We start from the raw sequence: 17,967 nt of genomic DNA, 5'->3' as shown, positions 1-17,967 counted from the left end.
TGCTACAAGGATTAACCCTTGTGCCACTAATGTTTCGTTTACTTAGTTAACCGGAAACAAGGGTGAAGTTGACCTTTGCCACGGAAAATGAATAAAGCTAAGAAAAATTGAAGATAAAAGCCTCACAAGGTAACCTTAAGATAATAATTTTGTCGTAAAAATCTTTGTTCGTGTAAAATTTTTGACACCATAGGGCTATCTGTAAACCAACTTTAACTTGAGCTTTAGATCTAGTTTTTAGGATGTTAAAACATAATAGACGAATAGAGTGGTCTTGAGAACTTATATAATTAATAATTCAAAAGTACTATTAAAATTTAATTATCTAAGTAAGTATTATACACACAAACATATAATTATGGTAGTTTTGTAATGTGAAGAATAAAATATCTCAAAATTTAAGGGTTGGTAAATACAGAAAAGCTTTCTTAAAGGATATTTATGTGACAATATATTTTACTTAACTATTGAAATATAAATATTCTGTTCAGTAGTTTGTTGTTTTTTTTTCTTCTATCTTATTTTGCTTCTGATTTATAAGATTTTTGAAGATACAAAACTTAAACTTTTAAGCTATACACGATTTATACTATACACAATTGCTTTTGTTGTTTTTTTTTATAAAATATAAGTGAGTTCTAAGAGGGATTTTCCGAAGTTATCCAAGGGACATAAGTTTACGGTTTGCGCACGTGCAGCGCCGCTAGAAATAGTAAACTTATGTTGCTTCGAGGTTTGTTGTAAGAAAAGTCTTATAGAGTTAAGCTTGCCTTATGTCCGTCAACTTTTTAACAAAAAATATATAATGTATCGAAATACTTTACTGTACTTATTTATTTTTCTATTTTACTTTTACTTGAAAAATTTTATGGCACCAATATTTATTGAATTATTAATAGACATTAAATAGGTATAGTATAATACAAACGGTGGCCTTATTGCTAAGCAATCTTTTTCAGATAACGTTTGGGTTTTGAGAATTAATAACAGGAGATATAGAACTAAACATACGTAGACAAGTATTATATATATGTACACTTATATATAAATACATACAAAAATACATATATACATAATAAATTCTTTATTGCGCACAATAGAGATGTATACAAGGAGTATTTATACAGAATGTATATACAGAAGGCGACCTTATCGCTTAAAGCAATCTCTTACAGACAACATGGATAGCATAGGTGTAAATATAATATTACACCTATGCTATGCTGTGTTAGGGGCATTTGCATAGGCGAGTTGCGGCCCGTAGTCCGAGTGTTGTGATGCATAGTGCCGAACGCACCCTGAACAAGACTTTCGGAAGAAGTCGAAATAATAGTCAGAAATGGCAAAACTCAGTGAGTTCGTTAATTTCTCGTTATACATGTATTTAGACATAATACAACACCCATCTACGTTTAACTACCAATATGACGAATACTTGGTAAATGGATAAATAAACATGTTGGTTTAGAAACAATTGTAAAATTAAGTTTTTATAATGTAATCCACCATTTTGTGGCTGGACCATTAAAAAATTATATTTTTTATTTTCTCGTTATCTACTTTTAAAGCTCTGTTACTTTATATCCATATTAACTTGGTTGACGAAAAACCTATACACTAACTGTAATTTTAAAAATATTACAATATTAAGTATTGCATATTGAATTGACATCAGAGCTAACTTTTAAAACAAAATTTTAAAGAAATCAATTCCTCTCAGTTGGTTCTAATTGAGCTTGCAAGATTTTACTTTATCTAATACATATTGCAATTTAAAACATTATATATATTAACTCACCTTTAAAAGTATGCACCCTCGAGTTAGACATAACGTGCCATAGTTGTGGATCACCAGCAGACGGTGCTAGCACTAGGTGCTGACCAGAAGGAGCAAGTTGCAGTAGCTTGGCGCCCGCTCCTGGGGTTGAGCCACCCACGGACACCACGCGGACTGTTGATGCTATCGGTGGTTGAAGCCTGTTCAACATGTTAGTGTTTTTAAATTGTACCACAGATTAAGGTAATTATTAATTACAGTATGACTATTCCCTGCTTGTCTAGCGAGCTGAGTTGACTTCGTTTCCACCGTTTGAAAAAGGAACATATCGCGTCACTAATATTTTTGCTTGTACATGTTTCTATTTATGTGTACACGGATACATTGTAGAAAGCGTGTACTATCCTTAGTCTATGGGACATCTTATACAAAAACGGTGTGTGTTTTTGTATGAAATTCTAATAGTCAGAGACAATAGGCAGTCAACTTTACTACAAGTAAAACATTAATTTATTGATGTAAAGATCGATTTTAGAATATGTTTGATTCTGAAAAGTTTTAAACTTAAAATTAATAAATCGCCATAAGTATGTCTCATTAAAAGTGTATAAAGAGAGAATATAAACATTCTTTGGATGGATTTAGTAAACCATTTCCTCATTGTTTGTTTACATTTGTATTTAACTGCATATATATTAAGAGAAACACCATCGATTTGCGATGAAAATATATTTATACATTTCAGACATCCTCAATCGTTTAGTTTTCTTTAGGATTATGAAAGTGTTTCCCCTTTTTGTTTGTAATATGTTTTGTATTAGACTACATATAACTATATAAGGTATCGAAAGCAGACTGAAGTATATGCAGGAAAAATTTTTTTTTTTTTTATTAACACACGCTAGGTAGTTGGCCAGATACAACCAACGCAAGAAAGCATTCATGGTTCATATTTTCTTACTGGGATTAAAACTATCCTATTTCTCAAATTAAAGCAGACAATACAGATTTATAAAACTTTATCAGAATAGATTGAGCAGTTTCGGAGATTAACGTGAATGAACAACGATATGAGATTTATATAAGTATATTAAGGTCAAATATTGAAGGTGCTATTTCATTTGCGATGAAAGGCATTTCTTTAAAACATTTCAGTCGTCAGCAATCATTTAGTTTTTATTGAATATTAGGTATATATTTCCTTATTGTTTGTTTTCGATACACATAAGGCAATAAATAAGTCACATTCTATATTTATTCTTACGGATTATATATAGACTTACTACTATAGTAGCTTATTATATGTATATAAATAAAATAAAGTCAGGATATTTGTACCATTTATAATAATACAAATTTTGGTGATTTATGATTTGTTGAATTTGTCTTCGCTCTGAACAGCGGAATAATTATTAAAATATAGGAAAGATTCATGTAAAAAATAAAAATAAAAAATATTTTAGAAAGATAGGTGGTACGAAATCGCGGGATCAGCTAGTATTTAATAAAAATAAGGGGTAATAATAAGACAGACAATGGTGACAATAAAACATTTTTTTTTAATTTTGTTCTATCTGTCTGTTTGTCTGTATGTTTTTTCCGGTATCACACATAATAATAGACACAAATTCTTAATATCTAAACAAAATGTAGAGTTTAAATAATGTATATTGTAAATCGCTTTAAATTTAAAGTGTACGTTCCAGGTGTAACAATAAAAGAATATTATCTTTTGTGTTCGGCTGCATAGAAGACATTAAAGAAGCCAGATCGATTTGCGCACTGGACCGTGTAGCGTTGTATACCTACTTTCCTGTTTCGCTCGAACGCTTCCCTATAACATTCATCCCGGCTAGATATCACGAGGAAGTTAATGGGACAGATAAACACAATGATTAGTTGCTTAATTAACACGAAATCCTACCGAATCCCTGGAAACGTTAACGGATTATTTGCGGTTGCCGATACGCGGTATGTTTTATCTATGGCACGTGACTCTTTATTTAGGTATTATTTTCACTCGGCGTGGAATTGGATACTCGTACTTTATTTGGGTAAAGGTTGTTTATTGGTTCAGATTTTTTTTTATCGAAATGTTAGGTATAACTTTATTCATGTTTATGGCAGAATGCATGCCTATTTTTTAAATCAGGACTGGTACTCTATTATCTAGACAACTATAAAATGTCCTTACTGTTTTTTAATTATGTTATGAAATTTGGGATATACGCTGTATTATGAGCTGGAGAAGGTCATGTGCTATTCTTATCCTAGTTAATGACTATATACCAGACACGCAGAAGCAGTCGTGGGTAAAAGTAATAGTTATATAATTTAGAACACTCGATCCTGGTAGGACAAAATAGCTAATTTACATTGATTTTGTTTTAAATAACGTTTCCGTGTGTGCCCCGGCTTAAAATGGGATACCCCTATTTTCCCGTGGATGCCGTAAAAGGCGACTTAGAGAGGGTAAAAGATGGGCAGCAGCGTACCTATTAAAACATCTCTAAAAGTCTAGCTGCGGTTGCCAACCTGCTTGCCAAGCGTGGCAACTACTGGCAAAGCTCCCCTTATGGGAAAAGCTCATATCCAGCAGTGACAAGTTAACGTTTAAATTAATAATAATAATATGTTTTAAGTAGCGTTTCACACTAAGGATTTAGGTACTTCTCAGCGTGTAGGTATATTCCTTTCTTTACATTCATAAAATCCGTAACAATATCTGTTTGTGAATTCGTGGTGTACGAAGGATTTAGTCTATCATTATAAAATTGGGTAACACGTATTATTTGAGATGAAGTAAGACGGAGACTTTTTATCCCAGTCAATAAACATACATCTCGGTCATACGAACGAATTCAGTCGCTGATCAATATTTATATATTTATTAGTTAACAAAAGACTAGAAAGTCAAGTAAAAAGAAAAATTTCACGGCGTGCAAAGGTATAAGAAAATCGATTTTATTACCTTCGAGTATACATGTTTTATAGAATTATTTTGGGTCGGCTGTACTAGACGCAGCTACAATGAGCTGAACCACAAAGATTGCTAGAATATTCTATTTGTTATACGCTTAGATTATACCTATACGGTATGAAGGCCTGAAATAGTGAAATACGTTAATAAAGCATAGGCGTTAGGTCTAAGGATTGAAATCTTTATATCGTAATAAAAAAAAATTGTATATGGACGTATATAGTCTAGACTTTTTTTCGAGAGACATAATGGAATGATTTTCCCACCTAAGCTATCGATATATACTAGATTTAATCACAATAGTTTTGGGCGCGAATTGTGTGAAATCGTTCTGATTAGGTATATTGCCTGCAACGGGACCGTTAATCCCTCCTTATTACTAACAATCCCTTCCCCCTATACGTCTCTAGTAGGTCATTATCATCTTCATCATAATATTGGACATTAACTGTCCACTGCTAAACATATGGTGTTTCCCATTTGGAGGGTTTTACTTCTAGTAGATACATGTACTTATTCACTATCATTAATAATGATTACTATTACATTAATCAATTAATAAAAAGCAATTAATTAATTAAAATGTATCTCAAATACTTTACGGAATTGAGAGACCTTAATTATAATAGATCGATTTATGGACTTTTCCCATTTCCCAATTCACGTTCGTAATTAGTTAAAGTATTAAATACCCTTGGTATTTACACTAGAGCAGGTGCGGCCAAAGTTGCTTTTCCCCAAGTGCTTGTAAGGTCGGCAAATTGAATAAAATTGAACAACAGGATTAGTAGTATTGATCCCTATTTGAACTTGGCATTTGTTCACCTCGTGCGCGCTAATTGATCAATTTGGCTGTTCGTTTAGACTTGCGAGGGGCAGATGTTGTACGATGAGAAGTGTTTATAAAGTTTAGTCAAGTATTGTATGTATAAGAGAATGTGTTAAAGGATTTCATGTGAGGGGAGTATAATTTATAATATCGATCCGATTTTAGTATTCATTACCAGTATAAACTGGGTTACTGAGCTTGTAAATAATCGAATTAACTTTAGACAGAGGACATGAAAGATTGAGGATCATCCTTTCATCATACAAAGGTCTCGTCTATTTAAAGATATACGAAGAATGAATCATAAGTCAATATAATTATTTCAATAATTAATTTTGAGATTTTATTTGTTTATATTAAATTTTGACACTTCATAGTTTGTTTATAAACGATGTATTATAAGAATTTTAATTTAAAAAGATTTAGATTGCTATACATTGCATTATCTTTAAACAGCGTTTTTTTTATAGATATTAAGAAATATAAAAAAAGTTAAATATTAAAGGATTTTCATACAACATTTGTTTATTTAAGACTTTATTGAACCTATTAAATTGTCAAGATAGATATATTTTTCGCTTTTTATTTAAAGCTAGAAATAATTGATCCTTTCTCTGTTTTGGGAGAAAAAATACAATAACTAGTCTGCAAGCAGGTGCGTCATAAATTATTATTAATGTAGGTGTTAGGTAATAAAAGATAAAAATATATTTATATAAAATAATTCATTAAATAATAAAATACTAAAGAAAAGATGAATATGAACAATATATTTTAGGCATATGAAAAAACTATGTATTAAAAAGAATGTACACAGAAATAATGACGGGATTAACAAAAAGGAAAACATTCTATTATACTAAAATTGGACTGCTTAAAGTAATTGCAGGATAGAAATAGAGTACATGACATCATCAGAAATTCACCTTGGTGGTGTTATTTAGTAATTAATATAAATATCTGACATTTAGCTCGATACATATCAGTTCTCTGTTACGTTGAATTCTAATATGTTCCGCGAAATGTTGACATTTTGAATGTTAGATTTATTACGGTGACAACCAAAACGTTAAATTAGATGCTTATCACTATAACAACCAAAATATTTCTGATTCCCTCATTAACGATTACAGTTGTGCGTGTATTTTTATTTTATTTCACATAAATTGACTTTATACGTGTTGTTTTTGAATGTATTTATTTATTTAGGATTACCAACATAAGATACAGCGAAACATTTCGATACACTACACTAGTTGATTATGGCTTACATTGTTCTTACATTTAAAGACAACCACAGCATGCTTCATGTTTAAAAAATATTATATATTAAAAAAAAATAGAATTAAATGTATGAAAATCAATAGAAGAGACCATTTCTAGATAAATCATATCAAGTAAAATATACAGATTTTAAATTCTACCTTTAGAAATACAACTGTGAAACTAGCATTTATTTTGGTTCAGCTGTTTTTAAATGATGCAAACAGACAAAAATAATTGATTTAGCTTATTAAGTACACTATTACTAAGATTTCTAACATATTTTTTTCTTAAATATCTTATATGCGCTGAAATTGTCTAGTGATTTTTCTATATGTTTATACTCGTAAATATCAGTCTACTTACCATCCATTTAAAGGTACAAGCAGCGGTTTGTCGTAACCATCGCACCAGGCCATAGCAGATGTGACCAAAGTGGCGAGCACGCCACGCCGCGCCACTGCAGGCCTCAGCCAAGCTATGATCTGGACAATTTAAAAAATAAAAATACTATGAAAATTGTATGAACTTTATAACAAATAGCAGAGTAAAATGAAAATCATTATTAATTGTATAGGATGTCTTAGCAGTGAAAGTAATCATTTCATCCAAAGAAGCTTGAATAACAAAAAAATTTGTGTGTTCCATACTAATTTGACAAATGAACGCGTTCTGAATGCTGTTAGTATAGATATAGATATATTATCCTAGAGTGCTATAAGCTATTTTTTATTTTGGTAAATACGTATTTTCAATAATTAATGTCAAATGTAATTAAAGTCGGCAAAAATTTTATAAAATGGCGTGCGCTGCCTGAATGGTTTAAAATAAATTGCATTCCTGAGGACTCAGGTGTTATTCCTATGTACTCTGTAGATTCACTGTAATATCTCACCCTTTAAACTGAAACACAGCCATGCAAACACAACTACTTTACAGTAGAAACATGAATGGGACAGAGGTGCTCAAGCAAACAACTTTTGTACAAATTCTACCTCTGGTAAAACATAAACAAACCTGTGCGAAGCCGGGGCGGGTCGCTAGTATATTTAGATTTGAAATAAGCACTGCTGTCGCTATAATATATTGTAAGTAATAAGCATAGGCTCTATCTCCATATGAAACGTAGAGGCGTAATGTTGGTCATTTAAAGCGTAAAGGGCAAAGGCGAGTTGTTTACTTTATGTGCCTGTAAATAGATTTTTTATGTGATCAAATCTAGTACTCTACTGATTGTTTGAAATTACCTGTTGATAATTGACGTAGTGTGCTTTATTTAAACATGTTCAACCGAGATCAAAAATTTGTAGCTAATTCTCCAAACTTACATAATGAAAAATTGACTGATTGTGAAAGTTGAAATTTTGCATAGAACTTGTTAATATAACAAACATGAATGAACATAAAGAAAAGACTTCCCGAAATTACTACAGGATCTCTATTACGCCTACGAGAAATCGAATTCCACGCAAAATAATTGTGCAAATTCACTGGATCAAATAATTCTTCTGAGTTTAATATATATATTATATTTTTAGAAATAGATGAATATTATTGCAGAAAACTGTAAATAAGCGTATATCAACCCTAATTTTATCAGTTCCTGAAATTTTCGTCGAACAAAAGCCTATTGAAACCCGTTAAAGACTTTATAGCGTTTGCTGACATCGAAAGTCTTATTGATTGATATTGAGACTTAAGTTGGTTTTATGAGAAATTGGATTTTACGGAGAATGATTTCGTATAACAAAATTTCGTTTCAAGCCTTATATATCATAACAAATGATTTTAAAATATGTCAGTCTACTTATTTTGTAAATTGTGCATTTTTTGACAGTATAATACAAGAAATTAAGCACATTATATCGTTCGAAAATAAGATTTTATAAAGACTTTTTGCCTTAATTATTTTCATATTGAATAAGCATTCATTATCAGAACCTGATTACGAGTACTATCTATCAAATAAATTGTCATGGCTTGAGACTAAAGGACTCATTAACTTCTAATTTGATGTGTAATCAATGTGATCACGTTTCGACTCCACCATCAGAGCTGTTCAAAAAACATTATTATAAGATGTATAGGTATCTAAAGTAAATCAATAGGTATTTGAAGTACATTTTCGACTCCACCATCAGAGCTGTTCAAAAAACATTATTATAAGATGTATAGGTATCTAAAGTAAATCAATAGGTATTTGAAGTACATTTCAGTAAATTCTAATATCAAAAACTGATCCAAAAGTTACTTGAAACTTTTGAACAAAGCAACTACTCTAACTATGGCGAGATTAAATAAACGCTTGTCAAAATTTGGTATTGTGTTGATCGGACGGGTCATCAGAACTCCGATTGTTAAGGTCAATATTGGTTAACATTTTATTAAAATACTTATTGACTCAAAATTCAACCTAACAACATATGAATAAGTTTTACAGTATTACCTGAAGTTAAATTCTATAAATGACATCATTCTTCACATAAACTTAATTAATCGATTTGGCTATCTTATATAATTAGGAAGCCTACCAATGTGATTTACAAACCACTGCAAAAGAAATAAAATGACACAATTTCACTTTTAAAGTGAAATAAAATTTTCTGAGAATAAGAGGCTTCGAGTAGTATTTTACCGCATTATGATAATTAGTTTCAGAGTTTTCTGAAGTTCGTGGAGATGAATAAATTCATTTGTTTCTTTGCTTTTATTGATCACGAATTCTTAAAAAATATAATTTAAAAAAAAAGATGCAATTACGGCGATTTAGCGTTTGCAGGGCAGGAATAGATTACAGATAGAGTATCAAATAAATAAATAATTAATGGCAGACTAGCTTATAGAAGTTCTTAATAATATGATTTGAAAGAAACTGACGTTTTTCGTCTCCTCTTCCCCACTCATGAATTTGTTGACATAAGCATACTACGTGATCTATTGATCGAAGAATATTGGTCTTTTTTCCAATTTTTTTTTAGGAAGGCTATTATTTACTTATTTTTTATTTATTAATTCGTTATTGACCATATTGCAAAAAATTTTTGATACAAAAGGCGGACTTAATGCTCTCCTAGTTAATTTTATGTTACATTATTTAAAATTAGGTTATTATTAATACTTATAATATGTTATTGTGTTATTATTAATAATTATTATTATAAATACCTGAGCACCAAGCTGCATGGGATCCCTGGTGAGTATATCGCTCGCTTTCCTCACTGCGCCGTATACCAACTCCACGTCACGGTCCAGGATGTAACACCGCACATGCTCCAAAATGCATCGCAGATACGATATCGTGACTGTTTGAACCTGTGTGTAGTAACAAAATTTGTGTTATGGAATTAGGATGCATTATATTATGACGAGATTCTTAATTCGGTTTTGATATTTTTATGTGTATTTTGTATGACATATTTGCTCTGATTGGGTAGAGTTTAGATTTTTTTTAAAAAATAGTCATTTAGTTGTTTTTTATTCTCATAAATTATGGTAGATATTATTAAAACTCAAATTATTTTTTATTAAAAACGACTATTACTATTACGGTGAAATTTGTTCAAATAAGACAGTCTCCTTTTTAAAATATACACGAATTTTTTTACATAATATTTATATTAAATATAAAAAAAAAACATAAAAATAATAAATTCCATTATTCCTAAATCTTTGTGAAATACTAATTATATTTTACTTGTTTATTTCTTTCGTGCAAATAAGTTTATATTGATATATACTTATTTGCGATTATTATTATATTGACAATTATTAAGTATAATAATAATATAAATATATGAATCTATGTATCCATTTAGTACCAACATACCTACTGTAATAGTTACGATCTATCATCTTGTGACAGTACATTGTTCATATCGACAGGAACTTGACGTCGTTAACGTTAGGGTAAAACAAATACAAATGACTAGTAAACTACTTACAACACCAACACAAAATGATTTAATGCTTTTTATTAAAAGTTATCGGTACATATTAATTATTCCTATTTACTCTGCAAAAAAGTTATTATAAATTTACGTAAATTATATTAGTTATGTTCCTAAGAGACATAAAAATCTTTTGGATTTTGGATCAAAAAGAGGGTAAGAATAAAATAAAATATTTTAATTTAGACAAAAGAAGATTTAGGTAAAAGACAATTTAGGTAAAAGGTCGTGTCTACACACGACCAGCAGGGTTTTGATACGTAGATAAAAAAAAATAGATTAATTGCCAAAAAATGAATATGAAACCAACATGAAGCTAAAACAATTATTAAAATCAGCTCAGGATTAGTGAAGGTATTGCATATAAACAAAAAGGGAATATAATTAAGTTTTAAATTTAAATTTATTTTTACCAAATAAACTACCTTCCAATCGACAATAGGACTAATATATGAACCAATGAAAAAATTAATATCATAGTATTTCCAAATATCACTGATTACCAAATATTATTTAATGTTTGAAGGAATTAATCGGTTGTATTGTTACATCATAATCATCATATCGACCTTTAATTGTCCACTGCTGAATATAAGCCTCTCCCTATTGGAGGGTTTTACCAGTATTTACCACGCTTGGCAGGCGGATTGGCAACCGTAGTTAGACTTTAGAGATATTTTAAGAGGGACGCTGCTGCCCAACCCTTGCCATCCCTAAATCGCCTCTTACGACACAAATTTCAGTTTGCTCCCACTTATCAGGCTATTTCTCTGCTCAATTCTCTGATTGCTCAGCAGCCTGATTTTGATATATTTAATGACAAAATAGATATATTTTTAAAATGTTGTACAAAATTTTTAAGTTTGTAAAATAAACCTATGGCTCACTACAGGTTTTGGGAGACTGTAAGTGTGGTAAGTAATTTTATAAATTAAATTAATTTTAAAATAAATAAATAAATGGGAAAGGAAGGGTTGGCCTATTCTATGCTAGGACCACACGGCCTTGATTGTATTGATATATGGATCGAATAAATCTTACAAAATAGCAATTTTACTCTCAATAACACTAAACACAGAAATAAGTAACGTAATATCATCAAAGAAATTGTGATTTCACTGGGGAATCACGACCCTCAGTAATGAAGTATGCTGCGCGAAAATTTGATTTGTCAGTGGAATCAGTAGAATAGCGCAAATTTTGTTTTTCTATGCTATCGTCGAATGATCTTTCTTATTAAGAAGTTGTATGAGGAAATCTTTTATGATATTTCCGTATATCAGAATGTACTAGTAGCAAAGAACACGTAGGTATTAAAAATCATTAAGTACCTATAAATAAAAAAAAATTTAGAGTTGAATTGACTTGTGAATTTGAATAAGGATTGAATAAAGACCAAACAATAGGTAATTTGATTCAGTATTATGCCTTTTTATGTTTTTAAATCTGTTTTTTTTTTAATATGTACATAATTTTATAAATAAGTATATTGATAAAATCCCTTCTATTTTTCTATTTGGCAAGTTAGAATGGTTTATCTTTTTATCACAGAAAAATCTTATCTTTGTCCCCTACAACTAAACCAAAGGAATAAATGAATCTTGTAACCCAATATTGATGTAACATGGTACACTAATTGATTTTAATTCGAACTAAATGTTCCCTTTTATTATGCCAATGCCAACAAAAACCGAGCCGGTCACCAAATGGAAGTAGTTTTATCCTATTTTTTTTCTCTTATCTCGTAGTTTTTCCTGTCCTCTCGATTAGCGGCCCTCGTTACGTCATTACATTTATAAGATTTAGTAGACTATTACATTTATAAGATTTAGTGAATGACTAATAAAAACAAATGGGGACTGTTTCAAGATTTCCGTAATCGAAATCAAATGGGGAATAACAAATTGCTGATGTTAAGAATATTTTTTAACATTTTATTTGATTACCGTGTTTATTTGCAACTTACAGAACCAATAAAGGTAATGAACGTGTATTTTGCTATTTGTAATAGGCTCTATTGAACATAGACAGCATCATGGAAACTTCAGAGCTATGATGCCCACTGTGCTTCATGTATCAACATTCCTAGGGACTAAAATATTGTATCTCGGCACCTTATTTTATTTGCCTTTATTTATTTTTTTTAATTTATATTAGTATTTTAATTTTTTGTTTTCTACAGAGTAGTAATTTAACAATTTTAATTATTTAAATCACAAAAAAAGAAGTTACAAGAAAAGGCTATACAGAGAAAATAATGGACGCTCTTATCGCTAAACGTGATCTCTTCCACGAAACCTTTGGATGGATAACCTTTTTTTATACTTACAGCAGCAAGAAGGAAATCAAAGTTGCACACTGTTAGGTCTTTAAGCTTTGAGAAGTCCCCAGCGAGGAGAAGATGTAGCCAAGACTCCTCAACGTGGCGCTGTGTGAATGCTGCAGCTGTCCTGCTTGCTGAGTGGAAAGGAGTGGAGTCCAATAGCGCGTCGTCATCATCCACGCATCCTGGTATATTCATATTATATAAGACAACAGTTTTATCTATATATTTGTTTTATTAGCCGTTAACTATCTACTGCTGGACATAAGCCTTTCCGATAAGGGGAGTTTTGCCTGTAGTTTCCACGCTTGGCAGACGGGTTGGCAACCGAAGTTAGGCTTTTAGAGATGTTTTTAGAGGGACGCTGCTGCCCATCCTTCGCCCTCCCTTAGTCGCCTCTTATGACATTCACGGGAAAAGAAGGGGTGGCCCATTCTATGCCGGGCACACACGGCAAATATTTATAATAATGAAACAAAATCCAGCAAAATTAGATTCGAATATAGAATAGACAAAATTGTCTGATGTCCATTCCAGGACATGAATAGAGCTTTCAGATATGCGTAAAAATATGTCTAAGAGTACATATGTACCGCCTTGTAAAGGTCGACTTCCCCAACAAAATAATCTTAATACGCCAATGACTATGTGCACCTAATTTATCTTGTATTTGCGAAATTGTACAACTTTTCCCAGGGGACATTATACGGAATAATAAAACGTAGTGTATTTACGAGAGTGGTAGACACAATAAACATACCACACGTATATTTCTTGTTTTTCAAAATTTGGCATAAATTGCCATATGTGCTGGTATTAAAAAATAGTATGTCAGTTTAAATTTTCTTGCTTTCCGAAGAGGGAAATTATCGTTTGAATTTATAAAGATTTCATACAAACATTTATTTATTACGTATACATATTTCAGATTTAAGGATACTTTATCTATATTGTATACAACTGTATCTATATTGTATTCATTCATTTATATGTCTTTATTGATTTAAGTAGCGCTGACTTATTAGTGTTAGAAAGCACACGGTCGAGTGTAACTGGACCGTGTGCTTTTACACACTGTACTGCATCGCCGTAGTTACACATTGTTTTCCTCGGGGATAAGAAATTGTTAGTAATGCGGACAAACAGTACTTTTGTTAGCAATAATATACTCGTCGATCTCCACGTAGTTTCCCCTGGAAACCATTGTGACGAATTTTTAGTTTTTTCATCACGATGGGCTAACTAACCTGTCTTTTCATTCTCATTTAACATGCCTTACTGGTGTCTCGCCAGCGTATACCTAGCGCAGGCGGGTTATCATTAAAAAAAACATGGTCTAGTGACAGGGAAGAAGTCGCGGGTATTTGCTAGTTATAGTTGACAATTGAGCAGATAAAATCTAAATTTCTGCCTACCCTAATCGAAGACAGGCGTGACAAATATATATGTATGTATGTATATACGGGTACGGTAGCCCCTCGTCGCCGACCCAGATTGCTACACAAACCACTTGCCCGTATGAGACATGCTGCTCATGCACCCACGAATCGTGCATTGCACTTGATTGGGGATATGCTTGCTCGGTTCGACGATGTTGACATTTTCGCTGATAAGAAAAATTGATTGATGCAGCTTATATATTCCTGGATTTTCTATGACATATCTCTAATGTATATATTGATATTTTTAGTTATAATTGAAATTGACATTGTTTTATATATTATTATTGTTTTCCTATTTACTATAATGGAATTAATTACAGAATTGATATTTTATGAAAATTGAATATAATCGTAATCTTCTATAGTTAATTATTACAATTAATTATTGTAAATAATTTGACATGTACCTATAAATTGTAGTGTGTCAGAGTTTTTTTTTAATGGGTGAAAATGGTATAGTAACCCCGCCTGCGCTAACGTGATACGCTGGTGGAGCACCAGTGAAGGGTGATAGATGAGAATGAAAACAGGCCAGTTAGCCCATCATGATGAATTCATCAGGAATTAACCATGATAGTTTCCAGGGTGAACCGCGAGGAGGTCGACCTGGTTGGGTATATTGCTAGCAATGGGATTCTCAGTCTCCATTACTAAAAATCCCTTTCCCCCCAGTGTGTTGGAGTTTGTTGTTGATAATCTGTAGAGTGCAGGTAACAATAAATAAATAAGTACTGGGCACAACTGACCGGGCTCCTGCGCCTCGCTGTTGTCGGTGTCGTCGCCGTCGTGCAGGAAGCTGGCGAAGTGCAGCGCGGCGAGGTCGGAGTGCGCGTCGCGCAGCGCGCTCTGCACGCGCACGTAGCGGCGCCGCGCGCGCGCGCCCGCCGCGCCCGCGCGCCAGCGCCACGCGCCGCGCCCCGACACCACCGCCCAGCTCACCAGGCCCTCTGCGCCGCCACTCACGCTTACACTCGCACTTATACTCGCACTCCGCTACTTACACGCACACGCACACGCACACGCACACGCACACGCACACGCACACTCCGCTACTTACACTTGGCGTATTTACACAACTCTGTTCTAGTCAACTTAGGCTTTTTTTGTACCACTTAGGTGGCAAACAAACGCACTGCCCCAAGCCTAATGGTAAGCAGTTACTGTAGTTTTAGATTATATAGATAGAGTGTCTCCAAACAAGTGCTTCGAGAAAAGCGGGTCAATTTTTTTTTAGACAATTTTGCTTAATAAATAGTTATGAATGATATGTTTATAACTCTTATATGTATTTTGTCTTACAATTTCTGCATCTTTTTAATGCGTAAATATTAATTTTATTATTACATAACATGTATGTTAAGATACATTGTATGCGTAAGTATATAGAACATTGATAAAAAACCGAATGAAATGAAAAAAAGTTGACCCATTTTGAAACTCGACTTTATTTATATAATCTAAGATTTTTTTATACTACTGGACTGGCAAACAAACATACTGCCCACCTAATGGTAAGCAATTACTATAGCTTATGAACTCCTGCAATATCAAGGGCATTACGCGCGCGTTACCGATCCTAAAAAATCTCTTTACCTCTTCTTTGAAGAATTACAGTATTTTGAGAAAACCCAGGTCACACACACTTTTGCAGAGTGCCCAATAAAATAAATATGACCATACATTTTATTTTACTCTGGTGTTATTATATCACCTTAAACATCTCTCACGACATCGTAGACGAAAAATTGCTGATACACAGTAATCTTACGCCATCACCATACGGATTAGATTATTAAGCAAATCTTGGGATTAAACTAATATTATAAGAATATCTGAAACTATCTATAATGTAGTTAGTGTTTGTTTACAACGGACGGTCTACATTAAATTAAATTTTTTTTTAATGGGTGATAATGGAATAGTAACCTCACCCTCGCTAACAGTATACACCGGCGGGGCACCAGTGGAGGATGATAGGTGAGGATGAAGCAGGTCAGTTAGCCCATCGTGACGAATTCAAAAAGATTGTTCACGATGGTTTCCAGGGGGAACCACGTGGAAGTCGACCTAATAGGGAATATCGCTAGCAATGGGGCTGTCAAACTCCATTGCTAGCATTCCCTTCCCCCCCCCCCCCCCAGTAAAGAGTGTTCTGTAAGTACATTGCCCAAACATCACAATTGAGCTGATCAGCTTCTTTGTGCCATTCTATAATCAGCCTACCTATGTCGGGACCAAACGAAAATTTCGGTGGGGTAATATACCCACGATATCCTCCTGCTGTGAACGTCCACGATATCGGCACGAAAAACTTAATAACATTGAATTTAAAATATTAGCGATCATCATAATGAAATACAATTATTTCATTATATTGTGAAACATCGACGTATTTATTATATTTGTATAGATAGGCGCTTTAACTAAATTTTGTATTAAATAACTTATTATTATCTAAATAATAATAAATTTATTAAAGATTATTTAATAGCAAAATTATTTAATGACACCTAAAACAATTTATTTTTGTCAATCTGATATCCAATAAACGCGGATATTGTCTTTTTAATCTACAGAGTGTAGATGACAGGCATTTTAAACGATTACTTGGGACGGCGTAGATTAAATGCTTAGGTGCTTAGTTGTTTGTAAAGAAGTCTTAATTTAATAAACAGGGGGAGAATTAATATCCATTTCACATCTTAATTTAATTAAAAAGAATAGATTAAGGCGCTTGATACACGGGCTGTGGACTGCGCTATTTTCATATAACGGAGTACAAATAAAAAAAATCGCGCGTCGTACTTTGGCAGGGAAGTTGCCGCGCGATTTACAAAGTTGTGTCAAATATAATTTGAATATTAAATACTTTAGTAGTATGGCCATTTAACATAGTGCCTTACCTTCTATGGTCGCTAGTTCGATTTCCGTAAAATACACAATATTCATGAGTCTGTTTGTGTTGATCTAGATGTTTTCTATACAACATGGGGTATGTACTTACGAACAAAAATGTATCAAGTGTGTATATTATTATTATACTGTAAGCTTTACTTAGTATGTTACTAGATGGCATTGTGTAACACTTACTCATCATATATTTGGCGACACATAAAGTAGAAAAGTTGAAGTTGGCATCCTTGAGCGTTATAACAGCTTCGCTGTTACTGGTGGGCATCAAAAGTTCCAACAGCTCTAGTTCAGTGAGGCCGAATTCCGAACAAGTTATATAACCTAGAAACAATGACAATTAATTTATATTTGCATGTTTCTTGTACTATAACTATTTAATTGTTTATTAATTTTATTATGTATAATATTACGCGGACTACAACTATGTATTCCTCGGCTTTACCCATATACAAAATTTCATTCTTATAAATCATTTCTTCTCAATTTTCTGTTC

The 17,967-nt window shown here is 32.4% G+C and overlaps 1 protein-coding gene across 1 annotated transcript in view; it reads right to left on the bottom strand.

Moving 5' to 3' along the window:
* The window catches only part of LOC113511894 (protein qui-1), a 146,445-nt gene that overhangs the window by 22,414 nt on the left and 106,064 nt on the right, over positions 1-17,967 (bottom strand). The window contains exons 10-15 of the mRNA XM_052894470.1: positions 17,652-17,795; positions 15,308-15,508; positions 13,126-13,304; positions 10,015-10,161; positions 7,216-7,334; positions 1,799-1,977 (exon numbers count right to left, since the gene is read on the bottom strand). Coding sequence (XP_052750430.1) covers positions 1,799-1,977; positions 7,216-7,334; positions 10,015-10,161; positions 13,126-13,304; positions 15,308-15,508; positions 17,652-17,795 — 969 coding nt within the window. The remainder of the gene's footprint in view (positions 1-1,798; positions 1,978-7,215; positions 7,335-10,014; positions 10,162-13,125; positions 13,305-15,307; positions 15,509-17,651; positions 17,796-17,967) is intronic.

The sequence above is a fragment of the Galleria mellonella genome, unplaced genomic scaffold (genome assembly GCF_026898425.1).
Source record: "Galleria mellonella isolate WM207_F2 unplaced genomic scaffold, CSIRO_AGI_GalMel_v1 utg213, whole genome shotgun sequence".
Lineage (NCBI taxonomy): Eukaryota > Metazoa > Arthropoda > Insecta > Lepidoptera > Pyralidae > Galleria > Galleria mellonella.
Note: the sequence above shows the minus strand (reverse complement) of the source record. Positions and strands in the feature narration are given on the sequence as shown.